Raw genomic sequence first — 16,901 nt, 5'->3', positions numbered from 1 at the left:
TTTCAACATTTCCATTAAACTATCAAAATTACATACAGATAAGACATGTATCTGTGTCAAAAGTTTATTTAAGAAATTGTGTTATTTAATACACATTGTTAAAACTGTCTAGCGATGTTCTGATGATCAATTATATTTGCAAATCAATCAGTTTAGGCAATCTAATTGGATCACCCATTGTAAAATTTCAATAAATATCTGAAAGGGTTGGAGCCGATTTTAAATGGTTGCAGTATACTTGTAGAATCAATGCAATTGTGTTTTAAATCATCAAACAAGATATTTTGTTGTATATTCAATGAACTTTAAAGCATTGTTATATGCTCATTTACAGGACGTATTATGGTAAATCGTTGTCTGTCTGTTTGTCCGTCCCTCATCAACATGTCCGACAATAACTCAAAAATGCTTTAACCAATTTTCATGAAACTTTGGTGAATTGTTTATTATATCTATTGATGTAAGCTCCCTTTCGATTTTTATAAATATTAGATTTTACGTTTTCGAGTTATTGGATTTTATTTATAAAAAAAGGTTGGATTTTCCAGTTTTCAGACATTTATTTCTGATATGACATTGAGGAGTTATGGAACTTTATTCGTTAAAAAGCGACGGTCGTATCATGTGCTCATGGCGCAGCTCTTTATTTTACATTTGTATTAACGCTTCGAGAATGTTATTCATGATACTGTTGGATCATTATATACACAAATCATTACATAATAGATACTGTGAATTAAGAAATTTCCGCATGCATTTTTTATTGCGATTTTCAAAGAATGGACAAAAATGTGTAATTATTGGGATATTAGGAAAACCTGCATACAGACTTATATGCATCAGATATCAGAATGTGAGTTCTTAATATTGCCATATTCACCTATTCCTATTAAATAAAAACCTCAAAATAATTTCTAAATTTACAGTAGTGAGTTCATTTGTCTGAACCAATTATATCTGATCTGACATTTGTTGCAATTGTTTTATAGATTAAACAGTACTTAAGATCACTGCTTAGATTCTACTGTATCCAAACTTATAAATGTTCAAGTAATTCATTTTGAATTTATTTTCAGAATTTACAGATTTTAAGTTTACGAGAAAATAAAATACCAAAGCTTCCGCAAGGAATAGGAAAATTAGTCAATTTAGTCACATTTGACATTTCACATAATCACTTAGAACATCTACCAGAAGGTAAGTTAACCAAGTTCAAATATTTACAAATAAAGCATTAACACAGTTTAGCAACTTTGTTTAGTTGAAAATGTCAACATTTTCAAATTAGAAATAAAACATTTGATCTGGACAGTTTTTTTAGTATAGTCAGTTTGTATATATTGTACATGGTTTTTATGGCTATCACCTTCAGTTTTCAAGCTAGATTTAAAATTTTATATTTATGAACCAAATGTTTGCATAAATTATTAAAATTTGGTTTCATTCATTTTTTCGTTAATTTCAGATTATCGAAAACTTTAAAAAAAAAATTTTATGATACAAGCTGTCCATCTGTATATTCCAAGAACCTTTTAAAGTTTGATAAAACATGGCATATGATCAACAAGTAATAAATGAATGTTTGTACTTGCAGTATCTAAGTTAAATGCTTCAGTGTAGTATTTTTGTTGCTAAATTTCAATGAATAATTTATTTTGCAGAAATTGGTAATTGTGTAAATCTAAGTTCCCTTGATCTCCAACACAATGAATTAGTTGATATTCCAGAAACAATAGGAAATATGAAGAATTTATCCAGATTAGGTTTAAGGTAAGGTGCCATCGCATATATAGAAACCTCAAAATTGTGGCTATATCTGATAGAAAAAAGGACAAAAATGTTAATTAATTCATGTCATATAGGATATTGTAGGACATGAAGTTAGTGTACAATTTTGTAAAATTAAAAGAGCAAAACCCCAACACAAAGAAATACTATAACAACCTGCAATTGTTCGCACTTATCTTATTTTCGTGATATTTCAGAGACTTTTTATGCCCTCACCTTAGGCGACGGAGGCATTAAGTGTTACCATTGACTGTCCATTCTTCCGTCTTCCTTCCTTGCGATTTTCCGTCAGTCCGTCCCATTGTTAAAGATTGAGCGTGGGCATTCATGTCCTCAGACAAATTCTTTTATTTTAATCAGGAAAATGATAATAGGCTAAAAAAGATATACAAAAAAGGATAACCAAGTTCTAACACTTCTAACTTAAGGTTGTAAACTTTGTTAAGCATAGTTTTTGACAATCAAGTGCAAATATAGGTCCATACTGTGATCATTGTATCTTTGTCCATTTTTGTAAAAGAAATTTGTAGAAGAATTATGAATTCTTTATTCTGTTAAGCAATTGGGCATGCTATTATCAATGCTTTTTCCTAATTGATTTTCCCAAGCATGTTTAAAACAATATTCATACTGCATCCATTTTGGGTTGAATAATTATGGTAGAAACTTTTACCTTTTGCATTGATAGTTTGAAATTAAGATTCTTTCATTTACCTAGAAAGTCTGTTGTCAATCAAAAGTACAAATCAAATTCATGTTTTTATCCCAAATCATGAAGAAAATTGTTTTCCAGTTCTAAGAAACAAAACAAAAATAGACCCAATTGTTATTAACACAAAAAAAAAACAACAAAGAAGATGATAGAACGCAAAATTAATAAAGTTAAGGATAAGCATCTCAAAGCTAAAACAAATATTCAGGATCATTTCTTTAAATTATATATATATATATCAACTACACCAGTAATCCATAAGCACATGCAGATACATATAGTGAATGGTAGACCAAGAAATTATAATGTTAAAAATATGTACATAAGTATTGAATGTTTTTTCTTTTTAATTTCAGATATAATAATTTAAGTAGTATTCCAAAGTCCTTAGCTAATTGTGTTCTTATGGATGAATTCAATTTGGAAGGAAACAAAATTTCACAGTTACCGGTAAGTTAAAAATCAGCCAAATTTGTTTGCATTTTCTTGTTTTTTATTTTTTTTTAACTGAAATGTATCTTATAAATATGAGATCAGTTTATTAGTGGCCAACATACTCATCCTATAGGTTCATTGAAATCCTAATAGGTGTCCTGTTTTATTGTGAGCTTGATATTATATAGGATTAATTTATTGTTGTTTGCTTTATGTGCATTGGCACAGTTTTCATGCATATTCAGGATGATGACAGGAGTAACATTAAATCTAATAGGTAGTTTCTTAAAATTTGACTGACCAGATGACTGGAAAAAAGGGTATATTGGATAAGAAAGAAACTTTGCAACTGTAAAAAAATAGATGTGGTATGATTTCCAATGAGACTGATATCCATCATAGTCCAAATAACATTGATGAAATCCAATATAAGTCACTGTATGGTTTCCAACATGACTTAGCAAAACCAATATCATTTAATCAGCTATAAAAGGCCCTGACATGACAAAAAGTCGCAAAATGAGAAAAATTTCAAACAGGAAAACCATGGGTCTGATTTATAACAGGGCTGCTACCTAAGGATCAAAGAATTGTTTCAAGTGGTCTTTACTGTGTGTTGCACTCTCTCTACATGAGGCATATAGTCTTCAGACAATACTGTCAAGAGATAATGTATGTAAAATTATCCGTGAAATTTCTGACACATATTAAATTTGCTTATTAAAAGTAGTTTCTCTTGAAATTAAAGTATGTGTGTGTTCTATTTTCAGGAGGGACTGCTGTCAAATTTGACTCGACTGAATTCCATTACATTGTCAAGAAATGCATTTCAGTCTTATCCTTCAGGAGGGCCAGCTCAGTTCTGTTCTGTTTATGTAAGTGGAATTAAAGTTTTTAAGACAACATAAAACTACTTTAAAAAAAATATTATTTGATAAAATACTGCAAATGTAAATTTTTTGTGTGTATTAGTTATGATTGTTGAACTATGGACAACAATGAGAGAATTTATTCCTCTATTTATTTATTTATTGCTATATTGGAAATGCTGCATACAAATAATGCTATCAAAATTTAAAATGCAGGTTTTTATTATTTTGAAATCTATCTGTCCTGCAATAATAAAAACATCGCAAACATTTTTGAATTTACATTTATACATTTTTAATTTTCATAATTTTATCATGTTTATTTTTGTAATGATGAAACCATGCAATTATATGTAGTTTTGTTTATGCAACAGACATTATCTGTCCTGTAGAACAATTTGGACAGTTATTAAAATAATGTGGAACAAAGAAAATGTTTTGTTAAAAAAATTTTTTACAATTGAATCTTATTGGATTTGTTTAGTTTTTTGGTCTATAAGATATATGCATGATGTGAAAAAGTACGTGCATTAAATGCAGGGAGTAAATGTGAGGATTTGAAAAGAGCTGTAACACTATTAAATTTGAAAAGTTTTGGAAATTTTAAAGTTGCCAACTATGAATTTTGAAATTGCATGTTTTTGTGAAAGAGCATTATTTAAATTATTTACTTTTTTCTTACAGTCAATAAACATGGAACACAACCAGATAAACAAAATTCCACTAGGAATATTTTCACGAGCAGCCAGTTTAACGAAGCTCAATATGAAGGATAACCAGCTTACATTCTTGCCATTAGGTAAGTATTTTATTTATAGGAAAGTTTAAATGTGCATTATAGAGGATGGGATAATTGTCCCCTGTGAATGCCTTGCGGGGGACATAGAAATACCAGCTGGCAGTCCGTCCGTCTGGTCTTGTTAGCACTCTCACGTGTACAGTTCTTGCCAGATTTTTATGAAACTTATATCCTATGTTTATTTCAGCAATGTCTTAGACGAGTTCGAAAATCATTGCCGATCAATTATTTTTGAAAGCATTATGCCCTTTGGAAACATTAATTATATGGAAAATTGCATCGTTAGCGCTCTCATGTGTACAATTCTTGCCAGATTTTTATGAAACTTATATCATAGGTTTATATTAGCAATGTCTTGGACAAGTTCGAAAAACAGTGCCGATCAATTATTTTTAAAAGAGATATGCCCCTTGTTTTGAAATAAAAAGGCTATGTGGAGAAGTTTTTCTGTCACGCAAAATGTGATATTTGTTGTTTTTGTAAAGGTAAATACAATTTACTGTTCTAGATATCAAAACTTGTTGCAGTCTAATTTGTATCACACTTTAAGCAGTGAATTTTTACCAAATTGCACAGTAAGCAGATTTCAATTAAATTTTAGAAACTACTTTAAATGCTCTAAGAATTTAATTCAAAATCAATTATTATACTAAATTCCTATGTAAACTGTCAAAACAAATTAGAGCTATAAGATCACACTATCACATTTCAATGAAAGTGAACGTCAAAATTGGTGACAAAACCCTAGTTGGCATGTATTTGAAAAAGTTTACGTCAAATTGAAATGTGTACTAAGTGTCAAGTTGATGTGACTTCAACTTCATATCCTTGATCATCATTAAACCAAAGCTGATATGGGATTAAGAACTGATACATGAAAACATAATAGATTTGGCATAATAGAAAACTGAGTTAAAATGACATCTTATTTGAGAAACTTGTGAAATACTTAATTGAATGAAGGGGATCTTTTGTAAAACTGAGCAAAAAGGTTCAAGTGATAAACTGATGTCAATTTTTAAAAATTTTTTGCAGATATCGGTACTTGGGTAAATATGGTAGAACTGAATTTAGGAACTAATCAGCTGACAAGAGTTCCTGATGACATTCAGAATCTAGAGAAACTTGAAGTCCTCATTCTTAGTAATAATTTATTAAGGGTAAGTTTTCTAGAAATTTTGGAACGATGAGTAATTATAAATTTTTTAACTGTGAATATGTAGAAAATTCATTAGGTAAACATTTGAGCAGTCAATTGTTAAAAAAGGGACAATCAGAAACTAATTGTGAAAGAAAAACAGCACATAGACAAAAGAAAGATCCCAAACATACACCAGTCCATAAAACACAACACAGAAAACTATAAAATGAGCAACATGAATACCACCAAAAACTGGAGTTGAACTAAGGTGTCTTGGAAGGGTATCCAGTTCATGCTCCACTAGTGGGATCATTAACAACACAGTAGTTAATCCGAAACAAAATAGCACTCGATTTGTAACTCACAAATATAAAAGAAGTAACCAAAATTCAGCTCAATTAATGGCTACAGGCATATTGAATAAAATTAGAGACAGTATAATGTTCATGTATTTTTGAAGTTAGCTGTAATTCCTTTGAAAGTAGGTTGTTTATTTTACAAAAAATGAAACTAATCTATCTGACCATAAATCAATGAATCTAAAGGTGTAAAATAAGTATTGGAAGATACACCTGGTATATTTCTGTACACTGCACATGTTTATAGATAAATCATAAAAATATAAACTCTTTAAATTTTTTCAGAGATTACCTCCAAGTATAGGCAACTTAAAAAGATTGAGGGTTCTTGATTTAGAAGAAAATAAGCTAGAATCACTACCTCAAGAAATAGGTAAGCATGTTAAACTGTACTATCAATTTTATGGGAATAAACTTGACTCAAAAATCAATTTTTATTGTGTTACTGAAAAAGAATCAAAACACCAACAATATATTTGTCCAAGAAATAACAAAATCTTTGTTAAAGTTATGGTAGGTGTACTTATAAATAAATGCCCAGAGAAATCAGTTTGAAATTAATCAACAATAGTAGATGTTAACAAAAGAAAACAGAAATTACCAGAAAATATACAGCAGTACAACAGATCACTCCAACCACCAACACCTGACTCTTAAGAAAAGACAAAAAGACAAACAACAATGAACAACACATGGTCAAGATAGCCTGACGTTGTACAAGCACATAATGTGGTGGTTTTATTACCATTTTATGTGTGATCAATCTTCTCCCTTTGCCTGTCTAGACCGTATGTTGTAAAAGTAAAGCACACAATAAAAACCTGCTTATTCCAGCTGTCAACAGAATGAACACTTACTTGAACAAGAAAATAAAAGACATCACATATTACAATATGCAGGGTAAAAATGTGAACATACCTTGATTCAGAAAATTGATTGATTGTGACTAAAGAAATAAAACACTGAACCTAAAAACTCAATAAAACTTGGCAAGTAACCCAAAATGCCAGAATAATTGCATTGAAAAATAGTTCTATAGTAGAAAATTCATAATAATGTGAATGGCCTTATGAGAGAGGTGATCTTTGAATCAAGGTTCAAAATACATACAGCGAGACAAGAAGAGGGTGACCTGACAATACAGGATTCCGCTTAATAGAGATGACCTTCGAAACAGGTTTTATTGTATTATCAATATTTCCTCCTTATCTATGTATCATTTTTTTGGTAGATGAAAAGTAGTTTTCACTTGCAATGTCATGTTTTAATTATTTTATTGTTTTGTAAGGGAAATTAATGAATCGTTGTATTACTTTGTAGGTCAGTTACAAGAATTGACAAGATTAGTTGTTCAGTCAAATCAACTGACGAGCTTACCCAGAGCAATTGGGTGAGTCATTTGTTTTGTTTCTATGTCTGAAAACATAGGCTGTAAAGCACATGATATAGGAACATCTGAAAAACAAATGTAAAAAGTTTAAATTTCATACTCATAATCTAGTCTCACATGATCTATTCAAGTCGAAATACCTGGCTACTTTTAAGATAGTCTACATAATTTTGTCTGATGTGATGCAGTGTCAATTTTCCATAAATAAATTTATCAATGATTTGTCTGATAAGGCTCTGCTTTTGTTGACTCAATATAATACACTCTCATTTATCCGATAAACAAAATTATTTAGAAGCACTGTATATCACATGATAGTAGTGGAAAAAAATCAATATATTTATGCTTAAAGGTGTCAGCTCGGTCCATGGCAGCTTCAATCAAAATATAAATACAAAATGTAAATGTGTGTGTTACTCTTCATGAATGTTGTTTAACATCTCCTAAAGAAGATCATACATATAGGTAGATTTATAGTGATAAGTCTTAAAGCTGTGACTAAGTTATAACTAATTAGGATAGACATTTCAGTATGTTCTCTCTTTTTGTCTAAATTCAATACTTTCTTCTAGATGTTGCTGTGTGTACATCTCTGGTTTATTGATAACTTACTTTCAACTTTCATATTTTAGATGCCTGTCCAAGTTAGAGTACCTTGGTGCTGGAGAAAATAATCTCACTTCGCTTCCCGCAGAAATAGGTAGGTTAGATTTTGTCGGTGCTGGAATGGGGTATTAATATCAACTTCTGTTCAGATGATTAATTTCTATAAGAAACCATTTTGGATTTCTCAAATATATTACAATAAAGAGATAAATAAGAGAAAATACTTCTAAAATTCAGACTTTCGATTTCATACTATTTATACAAAAAAATCCTGTCGGTGCAAAATTGAGAACTCCTTTGTCTGGAGATAGTCAATTATAATATTCCAAAACTTGTCAAATGTTGAATTCATCAGAACAAAGACAAGATCTTCAGGTTTAGTATTACATTTAATATAAAGCTAAGGATAGTTTGTGAAGACCATATATCTTTATTCTCATAAACCAAAATCCATGGTACAGAGAAATTATAAACATTAATAATATAACATATAGTCATAATTAATACAAATGTATGATCTACAACTAGAAAAAAAAAATTCCAGCTTATATAAAAACACATGATGTATGTATACAATATGATATAAAAGTTATTAAACAATGTTTCCCCTAAGAGTCCAGCTGTTTATTAATCATGCTTCTAAGATAATACTTCCAACTTGAACCAAACTTCAACCAGTTGCCTGAAATGATTTTTTCATTAGCCATAAATTGATTAACTTTGATTTTCAGGGTCATTAGAGAACTTAGAATCACTGTACATTAATGACAACCCAGATCTTCACAGCTTACCATTCGAGTTGGTGTTATGTGGAAATCTACAGATAATGAGTATAGAGAATTGTCCATTAAGTCAGATTCCACCAGAAATAGTGGCAAAAGGTCCCTCACTTGTCATACAGGTAGGTCAGATTCAGGATTACATATCGTTGATAACACACTCACATAACATTGATAATGTTTAGTTTTTGTGATATCTGTCCTGATCTAAAGAACTTCAACATTAATTCAATCATATCAATTAGGCAGGTGAGCATTTCAATGTATGTATTCTTGTTGTATTCTTGTTACTTATGGTTTCAAACAGTTGAAACTTTCTAGAAATTACACAACTATCATCTAAATTCAGGTTGAAGTTTACATTTCTAAACTGTATTGCATACTTTACAAAAGTGCTCTAAAAATGCAGCAACAATTGCTCGGGAAATCAAAAAGGATTAAGAAGTTAATTGACTCTATACAAATAACAAGCGTGCTTCCTCTACATGCAGATAAATCATAAGGTCGTTATACTGTGAATTCATTTATTTTCATGGATACAAATTTTCATAGGTTGAGGAAAAATTGTATTTTCCTGTTTATTTGATTTCGTAGTTTTGTCAAATTTTGCATTCAATCCACAAACACCCATACCCATGTTATCCACAATTACTGGTAACCCATGAATAATAGTGAATTAACACACAGTGATAATAGTAATAACTGTTCTAAATATGATACATGATATAGTTTCTTACATCAGTTTCAATATCTGTCATAAAATTAAAAGACTTTTAACCTTAAAGAGTTAATGGGGTAGCAATAATAATAATGGGGAAGCAATAATAATTTTAAACTGCTGAAGAATAAATATTATGTAATGTCTGAAGAAAATAAACTATAAATGTAATTAGGGCTGTTCCATTAAAACATACATGGTACACAGGGAAGGCACTTTAAAAATGGGGTAACCACCTATAGAGGCAAATTAAAATTTCACTGACATTTCCATTATGCAAAAACATAGACCCACCCATAGTTGCGATTTGGAAGTGTCTTCCCTGGGTCCCATGTATGTTTTTATGGAACAGCCCTTAGTGAATGCTCATTTATATTGAGATAAATTATAACAAATCCTAATGATATTGAAAACTAGTTCTATTTCTTTTTCAGTACTTGCGTATACAGAGTCCATACAGCTGTCAGATGTAATGTCTGTGATCAACAAGGTCATGTGGTGCTCTGAGGGATACATCGTACATGTTTTGTTTTTATATATAAAAACTGTGATGAAAATAGGGACCATCTCAAAACTTGGTGCAAAATTATATAGTTTTCAAAGATATTTTGAAAAATAGAGGCTTGTGGTGTGTGGCTATACAATAATATTGTACTAAGTTTATGAATGGTAGTTTAAACCTGTTTTCCTGGGTTTTCAATGAAAATGTTGATGACAGTATTATCTGTATGACAACCTTCTAACTTCAGTTGTACTATGTATAGGGCTTGTTTGTATGAGATAGCAGTTTCAGGAATTATTAAGCATACAGCACAATATGTTTTTTCTCATTGTATAAGGCTGTAAGGTGACCTATTTTTGCTTATATACACATCATTTGAACTCTGGTGAAGTCTTTTAAGTTTTACAAAAATGACAAAATTTTATGGTTTAAGCACATCACCCACATGTAGACTTGTTGGTTTTTATTCACGCAATAACTGTTATTACAGTTTGCTTTCCTAACTGTGAACCATGATAGCTTAAGTGAGAACTTACTGACTGTTTTGATCCTTTAAGGAGGATCAAATCTAGCAATACATGTAAAAAGGGGAAAACACAAAATAAAGCTTTTGATAAATATTGCTTCAATAAAAAAATTAAAAAAAGATCTGATAGTGAATTTTCTTTACTTGCAACTATTATGAAGAGAAGATGGCTAATTTGAACCTAAATTTACATAGAACAGACAATAGTAAAATATATATACAGTAACTTTGACATGGTTCAATAGTGAATATATGCTCTCCAAATTAATTTAGGTATAGATAAAGGGTTAGAACAGTTATGTGCTTAAATCTTAAAATTTCTTTTATGAACAAATTCCCTATATATATTCTATAGCTGAAAATGTTGCCTGATTTAAAAGTCTGTTCATATATTTTACTTATTTGGTGCTTTTTATCATGAAATGTTGCCATATTGTTGTTTATTTTGTTTTGTTGTTTTTACTTTTTTGCAATAATTACTCATGTGAACACATTTTTGCTTTTCTTTCTATCACAGTCTTGGATAGAAAGAAAATTTTGATATTGATTGTTAAGGGCAACCTACAATAGGAGGCATTTTTATGTTTTCCAATCTGTGTGTCTGTCGTTGATCTGTTCGTTCGTCCGTTCCCTTATCATATTAAAGTTTTTGGTCCATGTAGTTTACCATTCATTTGTGATCTCGTCATCTTGAAACTTAATACACATGTTCAATATAATGGGTATTTTTTAATTTTTGACCCAATTTTTGCAGTTCACTAAACATGGGAATATAGTGTGAGTGGGGCATGGTGTCCTATGGGTACACATTCTTGTGTAGTAATGGTATCAGTCAGTGATATATAGGGCACAAAGTAAAAAGTTTTAAATGCCATGTCACCTTGTTTCATTTCTCTCTTGATGCAGCACAGCATTGCACTTAGTAGTTTAAGTTTATGGACAAATGAATGCAGTTTAAATAATTTGCTTCATCATTGAATGCAATAAGTTTGTAATTTTTTCAATAACAGGTAAAATCCTGAAATAAAATTTAATCAAACAAAAAAGTAAAAAAAGAAGAGAAACAAATATTGATAGAGAGAAGAATTTTTTGTTGTACTTAGTTATGTCATGAATGTCATCAATTTGTTGTCAAAATATCATCTGGAATTTGATTGTTTTGAGATGGTCCCTTAAATCTTCCTTGCTGAACTCAGTATTGTACATGCATGTTGTGTCCTGTCTTTGTTAAGCTTCATTTTGTGATCGTAAACCGTGATGGTGTAAACATTAGAAGTGGATTATTTATTTCATTGTGGACTCCCCCGAGAAGAACGACAACTGTGATGCTACTAATACAACATAATACACTTGAGAGTGATATTGTACCATAGAATCGTAATAGAGATTCAAGACATTTGTACAATGCAAATAGATATAATTGTTTGTGATATTAATTTATGTTAGAGATGTGTCAAATGTACCTATCTTGTTTTAATTGACAGTTTTATATTGTATCAAAGTTACTGATGTTTTATAAGAATACAGAGCTCAGCACTCTGGTAAATTTTATCTTCTTAAGCTACAGCTGTTCATAAGATTCTTGTTTATTATAGTCAAAATATTATTTGAGGTCTGCTTAATAGTCAAATATGTAATAGGGTAAACATAGTATTAGGTATTTATCTGGAAATAATCTTTTTAAATATGAAAATCTTCATTTAAGGGGAGTTGATACAGTTTCATTGGAGATATCTTAACAAGAAGAGTTCCATTCTTTTAAATTTTGTTTATGATGACATATTTTAATACAGGATTGTAATTGCCTAAATATGATCCCAACAAATAGATCATGATACAAAATTGCCAAATTGATCAATTACATAACAAATATTTTGTTGTTTTTGATGACTTGAAAGAAAAATGATTGTATTTAATCTGAGTGTTCAGATTTGGACGACATGTATAATTTGTTGCAAGCGATATTTATGTAAATAATGAGACGAAAATCTTGGAACTTCAATTTGAATAGTTTTTAGAGCTGTTCATATAATTCAAAATGCATAGTGAAAAATACAAGACACTTGCAAAAATAAGGTGAAACTTTTAATTTTGGCAGGTATTATGTACGGTGACCTATAGTTGCTAACTTCTATGTTATTTGGTCTCTGGTGGAAAGTCCTCTCATTGGCAATCATTCCACATCTTCTTAATTTTATGTGATTAAAAAATATGTATCAACTTTCAAGAAATCCCCAAAACTAAAAATGACATCACAACAAGAAACTCTTATCAACTCTCCTTAATAAATGAAACAAGAAAACTGACATGGGAATTTCATATTGCAGACATTTCAAACTTTTTAGAGGGACAATATGTATTTATTTCATAATCACTTTTTTAAATAAACTATAATACTAATGAAATACTGTATATGTATATATCTAACAATATTTATGCTTCATTCCTTAAATGAATCAGTGTGATGAGTTCCTGTATAGATATCTGTAAAACACAGTAACTTTTGTATAAAGGAAGACTGGAGTGTTTATAGACTGAACATATTGTTTGGTCTTCATATCATTATATGATTATCATCAATATTAAATGAATGTTAAACAGTTACTCAATTGTTTGTGTTATTTGTTTACAACTCAGTTTACATGGTTATACATGTATCATGGAATAACTCAATGAGTCGTCTAATTTGTTGTTTTATTCTGGTACACATAATTATGACATTTTGATTTTGTCTTACCTGGAATGAATGTTACAGTAGGCAAAACTTCGCTATTTCTTTCCAACAACATGTAGTTTGAGGTCAGGTTAACTGTACAGGATGAGGTCTATACCTTGGGTAAATACAAGGTATAGGATGAGGTCTATTCCTTAGGTACATACAAGGTATAGGATGAGGTCTATTCCTTGGGTACATACAAGGTATAGGATGAGGTCTATTCCTTGGTACATACAAGGTATAGGATGAGGTCTATTCTGTAGATACATACAAGGTAAAGGATGAGGTCTATTCCTTAGGTACATACAAGGTATAGGATGAGGTCTATTCCTTAGGTACACATACTGTATATGATGAGGTCTATTCCTTAGATACATACAAGGTATAGGATGAGGTCTATTCCTTAGGTACATACAAGGTATAGGATGAGGTCTATTCTGTAGATACATACAAGGTAAAGGATGAGGTCTATTCCTTAGGTACACATACTGTATATGATGAGGTCTATTCCTTAGATACATACAAGGTATAGGATGAGGTCTATTCCTTAGGTACATACAAGGTATAGGATGAGGTCTATTCCTTAGGTACATACAAGGTTTAGGATTAGGTCTATTCCTTAGATACACATAATGTATATGATGAGGTCTATTCCTTAGGTACATATAAGGTATAGGTTGAGGTCTATTCCTGAGGTACAAATAAGGTATGTTGATTGGAAGAGGAGTAATTATCTGATTGATATATTCTTTGTGATCTTGACCTGAATTTTATGCTCCAGTGACCAAAATGAGTTTTCATTATGAGGATTGTTCTTCAGTAACTATAGATGATTGGTTAACAGTTTCGGTATGTGAATTGGTTAGGGGAATATTTCTGACATATAGCATACGTTCTTGACCTCATTTTCATACTTTATCCACTTTAGCTACAAAACTGTTCCTCAAATTATACATGATAGGTTAACGATACAATACTCACCAGGTATATTTTAAAAAGTACACGTCTCTCTGAGAGGCTTCACTTGACCTTGACTTCATAGTCATTTTTCATTTATCAAGCTTGCTTTTGTGATTACATCAACATTTCAGTGATAATAAGTTACATTATTTGTTATGTTATATATATAGCACGACTTTTACGAATTAACGTATTTAATTCACGAAAAGCGCAGCTTTGAGTGGATTAAATATGGTAATGAGTAAGGCGTGGCTATATATGATTTGTAACATTAATGGGCTATGACACACGTCAAAGGTTAAATGCTGACCAATAAAACTTTACTGTACTTTTCAATATGTCAATCAAATAGTGGCGGGTTACTATATCTGATTTCCAAAAAATTAACACATGCAGCAGATGTCAGTTGGATTTGTGTATCAGATACAGGTACATTTAAATGAATTGTTGCCATGGGATTCAGGCTCGATAGCCATTTGCGTGTTGTAGAATATTTTTCTCCCTTGAAAGGGGGGGTGGGGGGTGATGCAAAATTTTATACGATGTTTATCTACCCTCCAACTCGAAAATGACGTGTAGTTTCAAAGGAGTTTATCGTTGTGATAAGAAGGAAACATTTTATAATACCAATATTTGAAGCATGATCAATTCACGGCGATAGGCCTTTATAGAATGAAGAAAATTACTATACATCCAGTGAGATATATTTTCATGCCCCTGCCGTAGCGGTTTGGGCAATAAGTTTTACCCTTGTCCGTCTGTATGTACGTCCCAAAATTGGTTTCCGTTCTCAAACTTGAGTTTGCCTCAACCAAATGTTATGAAACTTATACACAATGCTTATTACCACAAAACACAGATCAAGTATGAATTTTGGTGGCGTCACTTTAACCGTTCTAGAGTTGTGCCCCTTTATAAATGGAAAAATTGCAAAATTTTTAGTTTCCGTTCTCTTATTTAAGTTTACCTCAACCAAATGTTATGAAATGAAACTTATACACAATGCTTATTACTACAAAACACAGATCAAGTTTGAATTTTGGTGGCGTCACTTTAACCGTTCTAGAGTTATTTCCCTTTATAAATGGAAAAATTGCAAAATTTTTAGTTTCCGTTCTATAACTTAAGTTTGCCTCAACCAAATGTTATGAAACTTATACACAATGCTTATTACCACAAAACACAGATCAAGTTTGAATTTTAGAGGTGTCACTTTAACCGTTCTAGAGTAATTCCCCTTTATAAATGGAAAAATTGCAAATTTTTTAGTTTCCGTTCTCTAACTTAAGTTTGCCTCATCCAAATGTTATGAAACTTATACACAATGCTTATTACCACAAAACACAGATCAAGTTTGAATGGTGGTGGCGTCACTTTAACCGTTCTTGAGTTATTCCCCTTATAAATGGAAAAATTGCAAAATTTTTAGTTTCCGTTCTCTAACTTAAGTTTGCCTCAACCAAATGTTATGAAACTTATACACAATGCTTATTACCACAAAACACAGATCAAGTTTGAATTTTGGTGGCGTCACTTTAACCGTTCTAGAGTTATTTCCCTTTATAAATGGAAAAATTGCAAAATTTTTCGTTTCCGTTCTCTAACTTAAGTTTGCCTCAACCAAATGTTATGGAACTTATACACAATGCTTATTACCACAAAACACAGATCAAGTGTGAATTTTGGTGGTGTCACTATAACCGTTCTAGAGTTATGCCCCTTTACAAATGGAAAAATTGCTGAATTTTTTGTTTCCGTCTAACTTTAGTTTGCCTCAACCAAATGTTATTAATCTTATACACAATGCTTATTACAACAAAACACAAACCAACAGTTAAGGAATTAGGGGCCAAAAAGGGGCCAAAATAAGCATTTTTCTAGTTTCCAGACAATAACTAGTGGAACGGTGTATGGATCTCTCTGAAATTATACCACAAGTTTCCATACAACAAAGGGATGGTTAGGATTTGCTTTTGGGGGTTATGGCTCAAACCGTTTAGGAATTAGGTGCAAAAAGGGGAAAAACAAGGGTGCCCTGGTTAATGGACAAATACTTTAGTACAAAACATAATTTAAAGCAGTGTAAGGGAGGTAATTCATATACATCATTTGAATTACCTCCCTTACACTGCTTTTGAATTATGTATAAAGTAATGGTTACAGAACAATTAAGACAATTTAAAAGCAGTGTAAGGGAGGTAATCCAATTACAACGTTTTGATTACCTCCCTTACACTGCTTTTAAATTATGTTTACAGAAATGCATATTTATAAAGGAAGACCAGTAATAATATCTACAAATGTTGCATCTTGTTTTGTTTACAAAAAAATCCATATGAAAGATTTGACACCATATTTTAAATTCTATTATAAAATAGATTTAAGTTAGCACTATGGTAAATTTAAATGGGTAATTATGGTTGCAAATTCCATTGGAAATTTTAATTGAGATTATGACCATATCTTGAGGGAAAGAATTTTTGTGTGTGTGGGGGGGGGGGGGGGGGGGTGTAATAAGAAATTGTTAGGGGTCAATTTTTTCTCATTTCAGATTTCAGAAATTAAAAAAAAAAATTCTTCAAATATTTTTTTTTTGGCCAA

The 16,901-nt window shown here is 30.9% G+C and overlaps 1 protein-coding gene across 1 annotated transcript in view; it reads left to right on the top strand.

Moving 5' to 3' along the window:
* LOC127706477 (leucine-rich repeat protein SHOC-2-like) overlaps positions 1–13,228 on the top strand; it is a 31,332-nt gene extending 18,104 nt beyond the window's left edge. Inside the window, exons 7-17 of the mRNA XM_052211131.1 lie at positions 1,077–1,197; positions 1,662–1,770; positions 2,857–2,950; positions 3,706–3,810; positions 4,489–4,603; positions 5,639–5,763; positions 6,389–6,476; positions 7,424–7,493; positions 8,126–8,193; positions 8,831–9,000; positions 10,031–13,228. Coding sequence (XP_052067091.1) covers positions 1,077–1,197; positions 1,662–1,770; positions 2,857–2,950; positions 3,706–3,810; positions 4,489–4,603; positions 5,639–5,763; positions 6,389–6,476; positions 7,424–7,493; positions 8,126–8,193; positions 8,831–9,000; positions 10,031–10,069 — 1,104 coding nt within the window. The 3' untranslated portion in view covers positions 10,070–13,228. The remainder of the gene's footprint in view (positions 1–1,076; positions 1,198–1,661; positions 1,771–2,856; positions 2,951–3,705; positions 3,811–4,488; positions 4,604–5,638; positions 5,764–6,388; positions 6,477–7,423; positions 7,494–8,125; positions 8,194–8,830; positions 9,001–10,030) is intronic.
* Positions 13,229–16,901: the final 3,673 nt, after the last annotated feature.

The sequence above is a fragment of the Mytilus californianus genome, unplaced genomic scaffold (assembly GCF_021869535.1).
Source record: "Mytilus californianus isolate M0D057914Y unplaced genomic scaffold, xbMytCali1.0.p SCAF_6, whole genome shotgun sequence".
Taxonomy (NCBI): Eukaryota; Metazoa; Mollusca; class Bivalvia; order Mytilida; family Mytilidae; genus Mytilus; species Mytilus californianus.
Note: the sequence above shows the minus strand (reverse complement) of the source record. Positions and strands in the feature narration are given on the sequence as shown.